At 36.2% G+C, this 14,394-nt stretch overlaps 1 protein-coding gene across 1 annotated transcript; it reads right to left on the bottom strand.

The window, feature by feature from the left end:
* Positions 1-333: 333 nt before the first annotated feature.
* On the bottom strand, positions 334-13,431 carry LOC129282459 (sulfotransferase 1A1-like). The gene is made up of 6 exons (XM_054918356.2): positions 13,131-13,431; positions 7,138-7,370; positions 5,557-5,680; positions 4,710-4,804; positions 2,559-2,751; positions 334-1,645 (listed from the first exon to the last, which is right to left on the bottom strand). The coding sequence occupies exons 1-6, from the start codon at positions 13,312-13,314 to the stop codon at positions 1,533-1,535; spliced, it is 942 nt and encodes a 313-aa protein (XP_054774331.2). The 5' UTR covers positions 13,315-13,431; the 3' UTR covers positions 334-1,532.
* Positions 13,432-14,394: the final 963 nt, after the last annotated feature.

Below are 14,394 nucleotides of genomic sequence, written 5' to 3'. Positions count from 1 at the left end.
AAATCATCGTACGAATACCTATGTTCAAATCTGTGACTATGCTATCATCCTTCTTAGAATAAAAGAACATTTAATATCTAGTCGTAATGACGTCATAGCAGTCGTACGATTGGCTACGATTTGAAACAAATTTGGCCTTTACTCCAAAATAAAGGCTTACAATCTTGCAAAATTGTTATATTAGTATTCTTTCAATTAATTTTAACCTCAAATAAAATTATATGTTCCATTCACATTTTCAGAAAATGAGCAAAATGCGATTTGCTCCAAAATCGGATCGCGAACAGTCGTAAGGTGTGCGGTGGCCTTTACACATACCATAGCCATTTTTTTGTATTCTCACATCCTCTATATTTTGTTTTATTTATGCTATGTAATGCTGGTGGAAAGCACATTTCCAAACAATGTATGAACTTATAAATTTGTGATGATAATGCTAATGATAATAATAATAATAATTGTAAAAATAATAACAATAATAGTAACAGTAGTAAAAAAGCGGTGATTAAGAAAAATATAAACTTTTGATCTCAACACAGAGAAAAAAAATATTCGGGTTTTTTGTGTTAAGATTAGGGGAAGTTAAGCTTTCTCTTATTTTCAACCAACACAGATGAACTTTCATGATCGAATAGCGATGATTATTGCTATTATTATCATTACAATATATTCTTACAACTCAAGCTGAACTTTTTTCAACTTAGACCCTTCCCTATCTGACATAATTGTATACCTAATTTAAAGAAAGGGAAATAAATGCAAGTTAGACGATCGCAAGTCAATTGTTCTTTACATTGACAAAGTCTCTTAATAAACACAAGACCCCCCAAACAAACAAAAAACCCGGACGAGACAGTTAATATGGAAAATAGTTTTCATCAACCCTAATATGAACAAACAAAAATGACATAAAATAAAGTAAAATAGAATAAAATAAAATGACGTAAAATAAAATAAAACATAAGGAAATTAAATAAAATAAAGTAAGAAAAGATAAAATAAAATAAATGAAATAAAATGAAATTAGAAAAGATAAAATAAAATAAATCATAATAATATAAGATGAAATAGAAATGATTTCAATTTCATCGCAGTGTGAAGCAGTTCATGCTTATACAACCAGGGATTCAATAGAGACCATAGCCCCGTCTTACAAAGAGTTACGATTGATCCGATCAACCTGAGCTGTATGGAAGTCCATCAATGTCATAATTTCTACTACAGGAAATTTGCACAATTTGTTAATAAAGGGAAGCACATTGAATTTTCAAGAAAACAAGGAATGTTTGAATATACATCACATCTGAATTTTTTTTTGAAGAAACATGCAGTTTAGATGTTGACGTTGCTGGCTTTCCATAGTTGTGGTTGATGGATCTATCGCAATTATTTTTTAAGACGGGGCCCCGTTCCCTCCGGATCCCGATGCCGCTGGAGAAAACCTCCCATTGTCTTTGTTCACGTGACGCGGGTAGAGGCCCAGCAAGGCCGGCAAAGTGCGGCCTCGAAGCCGGCCTCGCGTACATCCCTGCTTACAACTCAAACTGGACTTCGATACCAGTGTTGTCCATATTCTTGTGGTAAACATCGTCAAAATACTCATTTTCAGCTACCGTAAACTCATTCTTCCAATCGCCCACCTTGCCTGCATCGAAAAGGAGGATGAAAATGCAAATTCAGTCTGAACTTAGTTGAGTAAATGTCGATTAAAAAAATCGCTTGCAACTTTATTCTTTTAGAAATATTGATCCATACGAAATATTTGCCCCCCCCCTCAAATTGTTTGGTTCGTCACGCTATCGACATGAAATTTTTGAATTTTACAAAATTTTGGAAAATCTATTTTCAAGTGTGTTATTTTTTTCACAACGTATCGTTTAGACTTAGATAAAATTTCTTGCTTTCTAAAAAAAAAAGAAAAGCATCAAAATCATCTTCAAGTTTATGCAGTAATTGTCTATTGTATCCTAATAGTAGTAGTAATAATCATTGCTTTCATTATTTGGCATTTTAAATGTATGACAAATATTGTCAGAAAGCCTTGCCTTGAAAATGCCTTAAAATGTCAAGGCTCATAATCCGCAAGGCCAAGGCTGAAAGTCAAGGCACTACAACACTGCATTTGTTATTCACTTTGTGCACTGAACTATGAATTTTATTTCTCGTTCAGTGATGTGTGACCTTATAACTTCCGGTCTACTCGTACCGCCGTAGCTAGCGCCAGTCTAATCCGTAGTCGCGCACCCGTTTTCATACCGCTACTTGTTTTATCCCATCTACTGTAGATCATTCCTACCATAAAACTACCGGAAGTTACCGGGGGTCCGTTTCATAAAAGTTGTCAGCACTGACAGGTTGTCTTTCTCCGACAGTTACCATAGCAACAGTCAGAAGCCAGTGCTTCTTATCCAATCAAAACCAAGGATTTCACTGAAATAGTCAGCACTGACCATTTAGTCAGTGCTGACAACTTTGATGAACACCCCCCTGGTCACACAAGTGAACTGCTCGAGCTACATTCGTGAACCTTTGGTTATTTAGAACTGAATACAGCTTACCTTTTCGGAGGTAAGGCAGATGCCCAAAAAGTTGAGTAATCGCCTTGCCCGTGTCTCCCATTGTATCCTCGATATCTTGGTAAGTTTTCCGCATGCCTTTCATTTCAGTCAGCTCAACGAGCTTGTCCAACTTTTCATCCGAAAGAGGGCGCTCTAAGAATTCTGCCACCCTTTTGATATTGCCTCTCAGGTCCTAGGATATGATAGTACATGCGTTAAGTATTTCGATATTATATTTCTTCTCAATTGTTATCATCATTGTTATCAATATTATTATTCCCTGTTGGAAAGTGTGTTCACACTGTGTTCACATAGTGGACTGTGTGAAAATACTATTCACACTGTCAAAATGCTCAAATTCAACAGTGTGGAGATATTTTAAAACTTTGCACACCTCGACAGTGTGACTGTTTACAGCGTGTTCACATGGTCGACGATGGGAATATTTGATTCACACTGTTGAAATGCTCAAATTGAGCAGTGTGGAGGTGATTTCACATTTTTACTGTGGTCTTCCGGTAGAGTTATTATTATTACCATTATTATTAATGTCATTATTAATAATAATAAGATTATCATCATCTTTGCAATTATTTTTAAGCATTTTAGTTATATAATTATTGTTTGTATCACTATTATCATGCTTTTATTATGCTTTTATATATTATTAAATAGGTTGGGCGGTACAAAAATTACACTTTGGTTTCATTCGCGTTTATGTACATTTAAACCTGGAAGAGTGAGGTCCGAAACCTCCCACCCCCCTCCCAACTCTGGTTCCGCGACCCCTTGTATTATTATCACCGATAACCTTATTGTTATTTATTACCTATTATCACAGCCGTCATCGTTAAGATGACTGGGGACTTCTTTCACAAAGATTGAAGCATGTGTTAGAGTCGCACATAAATGCCGACGCGTACATGATATGCAAAGCGAAATCTTATTGATCAATGTGCGGTAGTGCGCGTCCTCGTGGCATAATCTAAGTGCGACTCTAGTGGGGTGTTGCAAGAAACTTGCGATCAATTACAAGTCTTTTTTGGTCCTAAATTAATCACATGTCTTGTAGTTAATCGAAAATTAGTAATTGATTGCTAATCTGATCCTTGAAACAAGAAGTTTAATCGGATTTGCTACAGCTAACGTTGATCTATCAGTTGTAAAATTGCAACAGAATATTTGCAATTGATCGCAAATATTTTTTTGCAACACCCCCTTGGACATACTTAAATCTTTGTGAAACACCCCCTGGACTTGAAAACAACAAACAGTACCAATAGCAGGAGCCTTGATAGAAGTGTTGCTACAGCTACTATTTTTACAACAAATCCTCAATTTCACCCTCAGCCTCTCCTCACCCGCAAGTATCAATTTAAAGGGCAAACGAAACCGCAGCCCTACCTCAAAACCTCAACTACGCATATCTGGTCGGATCCATTACCCAAATATAATGCAACATTCTGAACATTGGGCGTTGTGGCGTGCGCCTGTAATCCAAGCTGTGAGGAAGTTACAAATTGATGCAGAGGTTCGAGCCCTGGTCACGTCTTTCGGATGGTGACGTTAAAGGTCGGTCCCAGACGTAAATAATCATATCTGATTGATACACGTCTGACAAAACTCAAATACACACACACACACATTGTAGTCTGCTTGAATAGGCCCATGCACTTTTCCTTTTCCAGGGTAACATTGCTAATATATCGATATAGATTTTTTTAAATATAATATACTTATAAAATCAAAGTTATGAATTGTATGTGTACTTGTATATTGCATGCATTGTTTTACTTTAATTGTCAAATTTATTGATCTATGCACGACTTGTATTTCTGTTGGAAATGAGAACAAATAAAAACTTTAACTGAAAACCGAATGGTAATACATTTCACTGCTCAGTGCATCTATACATTAATAATGATGTTATCAAGAAACAAAACAGGTACCTTTCCTCTGAAAAAACATTTTAGTCTATCTATTAAAATAAAACTATAGGCTGATTTATCCAATATTTTTGATAGCTATCTAAATAGGTATATTAATTTTATAATGCTATCCATTTATAACACACAGTCAATGAGAGACATCACTCAGTTTCACTCCCCTCTAAGAATCGGAGGGGTATAACGTGATACAAATGTTAGTTACCTTATGGAAGTCTTCGTATTTACACCAAAGGATATTTGGCTGGTTACGGAGAGCCCACCAACCCTTAACATGGCGAAACCAGCCACCAGAAATCACTATAAAAAATAATAAAAATATATAAAACAGAAATAAAACAAAAAATATGCGAACAACCATCTCACTTTGATTTGGGCCTTTATTACTAACTACAAGTGATTAAACAGTTGAAAAAGTATTTCTGCCCTACCATAGAAAACGCATATACAATTTTAAACTCATGTTATGCTCATTGTGTTATATTTCATCATTGTTTCTTCAACATGTCATGGGAAACTATATTCTTTCCAGCACAAGACAAAAAGCACCACAATTTTTTTATTTCATGTGTTTTAAAAAAAATTTACTATTTTGACACATTCCAGGTCTATATGACACAGCTTCGCTGTTTCTGGAGTAAATTAATTCATTTAAACAAAAAGTGATTTACTAATAGACTTTTATATCTACCAGTCTAGCTTGTAAGGATCTCTGGATATTTTTTTCAATATGCAATGAATGTAATATTTCTATTTTTTTTTCTAATTAAAATGTTTGCTCGCTCAATTCGCTAGCTCAAAACTTTTATAATTTTGCCTGATACGCCATATCTGGCCCCCTCAATTTTGGGGCTCATCACGCTACTTCATATAATTATCACTATATATAAGATCTACATTCACTTTATACACACGCTATCCAAATGTCCCTTGTGCCGTCCAAGTATGGCCCTAGCATAGTTGCAATGCGGGTGGTTAATTTATTCTTTGATACATTTAAGATCTGTTTTAATTGGAAGATACATAATTTTCGATAATCATCATGCTCATACTTTTGTCAGAAAGAAAGTAAGGGAGATACCCCTTCCATCCGCCCATCTCAGCTGGTAATGTATCACCGATAAACTTGAAATAGGAGACCGCTACATCTTTAGGGTTCCTTGCGAAGTAGATGACCTATGTAGAAAAAGAGGGAGTAAGGTAAAGAGAAAGAGAGTGGTAGATAGATAGATACATGTAGATAAGAGATTAAGAGGAAAAGCTGAGCGAGATAGGGAAAGTGTGAGGGGAGAAATAAAAACAAAGAGAAATATAGACAGGGATAGAGAAAGAGAAGGCAAGGGGAATGGTAGGTAGAAAAATTAAGGTAGAGAGAGATAAAAAAACAATTAATACTTTTCAGGCCAGAATCACTGTTTTCATACGTAATTAGTCCAAGACACGGTTACGTCAATACGTAATAAAAAAAACATTGTGCTCATTCAAACTTTTTCAAATAAATACAAACGAACGCTTACACAATTATATAGCCCCTACACACACACACCCGCACTTATATATATATATATATATTATACATATATATATATATGCAATAAGACGATATTACGTTCCGCGTGTTAATGAGGCAAAGTGGTAGTGCATTGTACTTTGTTCCAACAGTTTATTTTGAATTCCAAATTTTCGACGTTAAACATATATATGCAATATATATATAGGCATGCAAAAAAAAGTGAAATCTAACATCGATAAAATTAGTGTAATTAATGTACATATGATAGGAGATAACTATTTGTTTTAAATGGATTTAAGTATTTATGTTATAAGATTATACGGCAAAATACTAGGATGATCCAAAGTATCATTAAATTCTGACACCATTTCATGTGCAGCAGGTTCAATCTGAGAATTACGCATTTGGAAATTCACATTTTACATGACGTCTATGTAAAAATTAGCTATTGATTAGCCACTTTGAGAAACAAAATATTTTTGGTGACTTAAACCTCTTTCATTATCTACAGAACTGTGATACCTATAACATATTATAAAAAACTGCCTTTTACCCTTTTTACTTTGTTCGCAAAATTGGACCACCTTATGCCAGCGACCACAGTCACCTTTACTTCATAATAATTGTCAAATTTGGTTTTTAAGTTATGTTAACAAAATGTGCATTTTGTCCAAAATGTGCATGTATATCACGAATTAACTGCACCATTTGGTTCCCAATTTCTTTTTATAAAAATGTGCAATTTACCAAAATATGCCGTAGCAGGGACAACTACCAAGGACTATTCCTACATGAACACATTTTCGTGGTCTTTAACATTTTCAAATTATGGTATATTTGAGAATGTAATTTTATAAAATATCGTACTTGCGAACTTGATTATAATAAGAGTATTATAAACTTAAATGACCTTTGTCTCTCATTAGTAAAATACTGTTCTTTCTCCATCTTTCCTCCACCTTTTCTTTCGTTTTCAGTTACTAAATCAGATCATATGTATTAATGCTGGTTAGGCTTGTAAAGCGCTACAAACATATTATTTCATAATTGGTTAACATGTCAGTACAGGCCCTGTACAATATGACAATGTTATACATGTATATAATTTTTACCAGCATACCTTTGACCCTTTCTTGATTTGTTCCGGGGCAAACTCTTCCAGGATGTGACTAACCATGATCCGAGGAGATTTCCACTGCGCCATGATTTCGTGGCCTGGCGTGACCTTGGTTGTGTTCTCGTTATTGTTAGCTATGGCGAAATCAAGGGCAAACAGATTTGCCTCCCGATTTATTTTATCGAGTTGAAGGTCGTTCATGATCAAGAAAGCTATCTCCATTATCCAGTGTGTACCTGTGTAGGATTCAAATATGCATATTCATTAATCCACTGGCGGCACAGGATTTTTAAGCATGGAGGGAGGGGGGGGGGGGGGTGGAGGACAAAGGTTCTAGCCCCAAAACCCCATGGCCTCCCCATTGGTGTCGCAAGTGGTGAATGATGAAAAAGAAAATAGTGCATCACAAGACGAACGGAGGGGGGGGGGGGGGGCTGGGGTTCTAGCTAGAAGGGGGTATAGCCCCATAGCTCCTCTCCACCATTTGAGGTCGCAAGTGGCATAATTAATGACATAATTCTACTGGGATGGGACTTCTAAAGCTTGCTTGCAATCATAAAATTGTACCTTGTTACATATGATGAAGTGAGAAATGTTGTTTAGGTTTTGAGGAGTTCAAATTGGATTCCCGAGCAAATTAGAGTACGCAGGCGTTTCATAAACTTGTCTGAAAATTACGCACGAACTTAATACCCACGACTGGAATATACTGATTAGTATTCGCCACGTCATGTAATAAACAAGTGGAATGCCTCTGGCGGTCTCACCTGCATCACGCGATTCAATATAGCAATATATCAACAGTGCTGACTTTGAAAACTACTATGAAATGATTATTCACAAAAAACACCATTCATATAATGATACAATACTACGTTCATTGATATTTGACCTTGATCATATGACCTAAAACTTGTCAGCGATACTTGATTACCCCTATATCCACATTTTATACACTACATCTATAGACTTTGAAAGTTATGACAGCAATCTAATAATTACCTCTAAAATGGCCAGAGTTCAATGACCTTAAATGACCTTTGACTTTCGTCATGTGACCTGAAACTCGCATGAGATGTTTAGTGATACTTGATGACTCTTATGTTCAAGTTTTATGAACTAGACCAAAATACTTACAGGGTTAATATGATGATAATTCAACAAATACCCCCAACATGGCCAAAGTCCATTGACCTTTGACCTTGGTTATGTGACCTGAAACTCGCACAAGATGTTCAGTGATACTTGGTTACTCTTATGTCTAAGTTTCATGGATCAGATCCATAAATTTTCGAAGTTATGACGGAAATTCAACAAATACCCCAAAGTTGGCCAAAGTTCATTGACCCTTAATGACCTTTAATCATGTGACCTGAAACTTGCACAGGATATTCAGTGATACTTAATTACTATTATGTCTAAGTTTCATGAATCAGATCCATAAACTTTCAAAGTTATGATGGTAATTCAACAGATACCCCCAATTTGGCCAAAGTTCATTGACCCTAAATGACCTTTGACCATGGTCATGTGACGTGAAACTCAAGCAGGATGTTAAGTAATACTTAATACTGTCCAAGTTTCATGAACTAGGTCCATATATTTTCTAAGTTATGATGACACTTCAAAAACTTAACCTTAGGTTAAGATTTTGATGAGTGATTCCCCCAACATGGTCTAAGTTAATTGACCCTAAATGACCTTTGACCTTGGTCATGTGACCTGAAACTAAGGAAGGATATTCATTAATACTTGATTATTATGGCCTTATGGCCAAGTTTCATGAACTAGGTCCATATACTTTCTAAGTTGTGCTGTCATTTCTCAAAAACTTAACCTTCGGTTAAGATTTGGTGTTGACGCCGCCGCCGTCGGAAAAGCGGTGCCTATAGTCTCACTCTGCTTCGCAGGTGAGACAAAAATGCATACAAAATCTATAATACATTTATCTTGACCCCCCTCCCAATAAAGATTATGGCTCATTGATAAAAACAAGGTTTCCTCTAATAGCCCCACTTTACATCGTCAAAAATTGTTTCCTCTGTTATTTCGGAAAATCATAATTACCTGATTTGGGGTATGTCACAATATAAACGTCATCAGGTCGCGCTATCCACGTCTGTAAAGCTTCGATAATCTCGGGCATTTGCATTTTAATCAAAGTGACACCTTTATATTCATAGGTATGGTTGAATATGTCGATTTCTGAAAAAAATCTTTGGGAAGCACCCCTACCAAGTAGGCAGTATCCATGTTTGTCTCACATACAACTGATATGTTACGCGCATGCTCTCTCTATGTATATGTATGATTTATGAAATGTTATGAAGAAACATTTTTCCTAAGCTGCCCTCTGTGTTTGGCAAGTACCAACGTCATTACGACAATTTGGTATTTGATATCTGATATTTGATTTTATTTTACATATTGCACCAACTTTATGAACATAATGCAACAAGAGTGTCGCTAAGGCGAGCACATAATACGCCCGTCTCTGACGCGGAAAATTGAGTTATTGGTTAAGCAAGAAAAGTGGAAGGTGACGACTTCACTTTTGACCTTCTGACCTCAAAATCAATAGAATTGCTAGGATCTATCCTAGTATCATACACACCAAATTATATGAGCATAGGTTACGTTAAACTAAAGTTTCGCGTTTACAAGGACTTCAGAAGGGTAATATGAAAACATGTTAGTGTGACCTTGACCTTTGACATTTTGACCCAAAATCAAAAGGCTTCTTGGGAAACATGCTAGTAACATACACACCAGATTACATGAGCCTAGTTAAGTAAAACTGAAGTTATTGCGTTTACAAGGACTGCAGAAGGGTAAGATGAAAACATGTTAGTGTGACCTTGACCTTTTAATTTATGACTTCAAAATCGATAGGCTTCCTGGGATTCATGCTAGTATCATACACACCAAATTATATGAGCCTAGGTTAAGTTAAACTGAAGTTATCGCGTTTACAAGGACTGCAGAAAGGTAAGATGAAAATATGTCACTGTGATCTTGACCTTTGACTTTTTGACCTCAAAATCAATAGGCTTCCTGGGATTTATGCTAATATCATACACACCAAATTATATGAGCCTAGGTTAGGTCAAACTAAAGTTATCGCGTTTACAAGGAAAAGTTAACAGACAGATGGACGGACGGACACCGAGCGTGATACCATAAAACGTCCCGTCTAGGACAGGCGTATAAAAACGATATAACATCAGAAGAATTAGCATGGCGTACAAATCAGACATGTCATCGTTCATCTAGATTAAATAATACAGCGATTTGAAATCAAAGATAAAGTATGGTGAAATATGAGGGAACCTTAAAAAAACGATTTTTCAGTCTGCAAGATTCCCCCAAAATATGAAGTCTTAGTATGTGTTCTAGAGGACAATAAATGAGTCGATTACATAACGCAACGCCAAAATGTTACAACTGTCGGTATTTAAAGAGTGTACATAAAGAAAATGTGTTTGCCACTATTACTCAGCAAGAGCATACTAGTTAATTGGACATAATATAGGGATGATTGAAAATATATACACAATCTCAATATGAAATCTCTATAATTATGCGAGTAAATTCAAATAATCCTAATAATCGAGAAATACCCTACTAAAAACGAAATATTATTTACAATGTACTTTCACTAAAGGGTATGATTCCATACAAAACACAAGAAAGTGACTGATGGGATAGTGAAATTTACTGAGATGGGGTTTAGGGACTTAACAATTCTAACGATTTCAAAGCTTGTGGGCTATTACCGAGAAAGATATGTCACCGCAGTTAGTTTTAGTTCGAGGTCCGAGCAGCAGTTGAAGATGGGCGGTGGTGTGGGAGCGGAGACGTCTGGATGCAGATTGGGATGATGATCGGAGGGAGACGAGGTTTGGTAGATACGAAAGGGGCTTGATTGTGGATATACTTGTAGATTAGAAGGAGAATTTTGAAGACAATACGTTCCTGTACCGGGAACCAGTGTAGAGATTTCAGGATTGGGGCGACGTGTTCAATTTTGGCTAACAAGTCTGGCTGCCGGCTGCCGGGTATTCTGGATGCGTTGGACGTGAGCAATGCTGGATAGAGGAGACTAGCTAGGAGGCATTTACAATAATCCAGATATGAAGAAACAAATTCAGTAGATGCAGTTTTGAGGTACTTTCGGATTCGGTCAAATCTAGCTGTAGCCTAAGAAGCCGTCCTGCTCTTGTGGATGTGTTGTTAGAGAGAGAGTTGGTTGTCAAAAGTCACCACCGAGATCACGGACACACTCCGATTTATGAACACAACCATATTCCAGAGTTCCAGACAGATCTCTAGGGGAGAAATACCATAACACAGCTGCCTGAATCGGGAAGATATATGTAGCAGTTTTATCTTCGCTTGGTTGAGCTTCAAGTTGTTAATTACGGACCAAGATATCACGTAAACAGTGTGTGAGTCTACTTATAGCGCCACTTCTCTCGTCGATATCTGCTTTCCAAACAAGATACAACTCTGTACCTAAATTGTGATGTATGCCACGATGGGACGCAATCACATTGCAAGAGGTCTAGCATAGAGGGTAAATAAATGTGGAGCGTTGTGGCCCAGTGGATAAGTCTTCTGACTTTGAAACAGAGGGTCGTGGGTTCGAATCCCAGCCATGGCGTAATTTCCTTCAGCAAGAAATTTATCCACATTGTGCCGCACTCGACCCAGGTGAGGTGAATGGGTACCCGGCAGGATTAATTCCTTGAATGCATGAGCGCTGAAAGGCAGCTCGAGCTAAAGCCGGGGTAATAATAATAATAACAACGCGCCTCGGAATAGAATATTTCTAGATAGATGGCGCTATATAAATGCCTATTATTATTATTATTATTAAATAGTATAAGGCCCACAACTGACCATTGTGGGACATCCCGTCGAAGAGTAAATGTCTGCGACAGAGATTCCCATATTTTTACTCTCTGGAGACGGTCACATAGACTATCCACTCAAGCGCAAATCCATTTATACCGTATGTGGTTTCGAGCCGCTCAGTGGCGTAACTACGGGGGGGGGGGGGGGGGGGCATGGGGGGCACGTGCCCCCCCCCCCCCAATCGGCTGGCAAAAACAAAAAAAAACGGGGAAAATGAGAAAAAGAGGGAGAAAGGGAAAGAAACGTAGTGCGAAAGAAGAAATTATTGTTCATTATGTTATATTATAATTATGTTATGATATATTACCTTGAAAAATCATTACTTTATGAAACATAATTTGTTTAGGGCCTATGTCTTCATTGTTCCTGGCGCAGAAATATATCCCGTTGTACTAAAACCTCCCATTTTCAAGTCAATATACACCAAATATATTTCCTCGCACTTCAGATTATTATTGTTTTATGTAGTGACATATGCTTCTTTCTCATGACTACTTAAAGTGGTTGCCCCATTTTAAGGTCTTAATATAAAACACTCAATATTTTTGTATTATTTTAAATATACAGATTTTGTACAGATTTGACAATAATGGCCAGCTTGACTGAACCATATAGTATCAAAATAGTGCTAATTCCACATGTTCATGGATGAATTAATCTTAGTTTCACTGCTTTGATAATGAAAAGAAAATTATACTATTTCATATAATAAAGTAAAAAGGAAATAGTGAGTGAATGATGTCATCAGTCTCATTTGCATTCCGACCAGGATGTGCATATAACTGCTCTGTGAAATTAGGAGTTTGAAATGTCATAACTTTCTTATTTTACATCCGATTTCGTGGAAATGTTCAGTGTTATGCTCGTTGGATTTTTCTCTTTTTATTCAAATCAACTTTTTGTTGTGAGTGACTTGCCCTTTAATAGCCTAAGTCAAGGTCAACCAGTAGGCTTTTATAATCATGTACCTAAGCCTACGACGACAATCAAAATGAGCTTTTAACTCATTTGAGGAAAAAAATCATCCATGAAATATTTTTCGTCATGCATTTTGTACATAGAAAACCCCACATAAATACCTGATTTGGGACATGTAACAATATAAACGTCATCAGGCCTCGTTATCCACGTCTGTAGAGCATCGAAGATCTCAGGCATTTGCATTTTAAACAAAGTGACACCTTTATATTCATAGGTGTGGCTAAATATATCGATTTCTGAAATATCTTTGGCGAGCATCTCTTTCAAGTTAGCAGTAGCCATGTTTGCCACGAACACAACTAAACCGTTATTGTACCACTATGCATATCATGGCATATAGTAATGAAATATTATCGACTGACAAAATTTATCTCAAATTGCTCGCTATTTTTGTAAGTCCTTTGAACTTTACTTTGATTAAGTGTTATACCTTGGACATTGGCCGTTGATACACGTTGTATCCCAACATTATATTGCTCATAATCATTCATCTATAGTAAAATTTGTATATCGCTGAAAATCCGCGGGGGGGGGGGGTGGATAGGCTTCAACCCTCCACCTTATTAAAAAAAAACATGCACAATAACGTAATATTAACATCTGCTCAACCTCATTAATATTCCACCTTGATGAAATGTTCAGCAATTCTTTTCGTAATGTTGAAGTTTACTCCATTTGGTAAGATATTTGACATGCCACCCTAAAACCAACAATAAGTCTAACAACGTGAACTTTGATATTTTTTATTGAGATTAAATAGCACATCCTAAACTTAAAAATAATATATAATTTAATTCACCTGCAATAACCCTCAAAGTTCTTGATTGATGTAGAAGAAATTCATTGAGATCTCCAAAGAAAGGAATAAAAAAGTTTTGCAGTTTGGGTTCATTCAAGCATAAGTTTTTGCTTACACTGCATTCTCAGTGAGACGAGACTTTCACTCTAAATTTCAAGGATTTAAAGGGATGGTGCGGGCTAAAAGTATTTATAGCTTAATAAATAGAGTATAATTCACTGAGCAAAATGTCGAAAATTCCATCAAAATCGGATAACAAATAACAAAGTTATTGAATTTTAAAGTTTAGCAATATTTTGTGAAAACAGTCGTCATGAATATTCATTAGGTGGGCTGATGATGTCACATCTCCACTTGTTCTTTTGTATTTTATTATATGAAATTAGGTTTATTCAATTTTTTCATCCAAGAACTAGAAAAATTTGATTGACAACTTATTTAGTGCATTATATATTTATTGCTGCAACTTATTTCATTATAAGGGAGACATATTATTCACACAAGTATGAAATAATGAAAAAATTACGATTTTATGTAATAACATAAGAAACCGGAAAGTGGAG

The sequence above is a fragment of the Lytechinus pictus genome, chromosome 19 (assembly GCF_037042905.1).
Source record: "Lytechinus pictus isolate F3 Inbred chromosome 19, Lp3.0, whole genome shotgun sequence".
Lineage (NCBI taxonomy): Eukaryota > Metazoa > Echinodermata > Echinoidea > Temnopleuroida > Toxopneustidae > Lytechinus > Lytechinus pictus.
The sequence above is the reverse complement of the archived record's forward strand: the minus strand, read 5'-3'. Positions and strand labels throughout refer to the sequence as shown.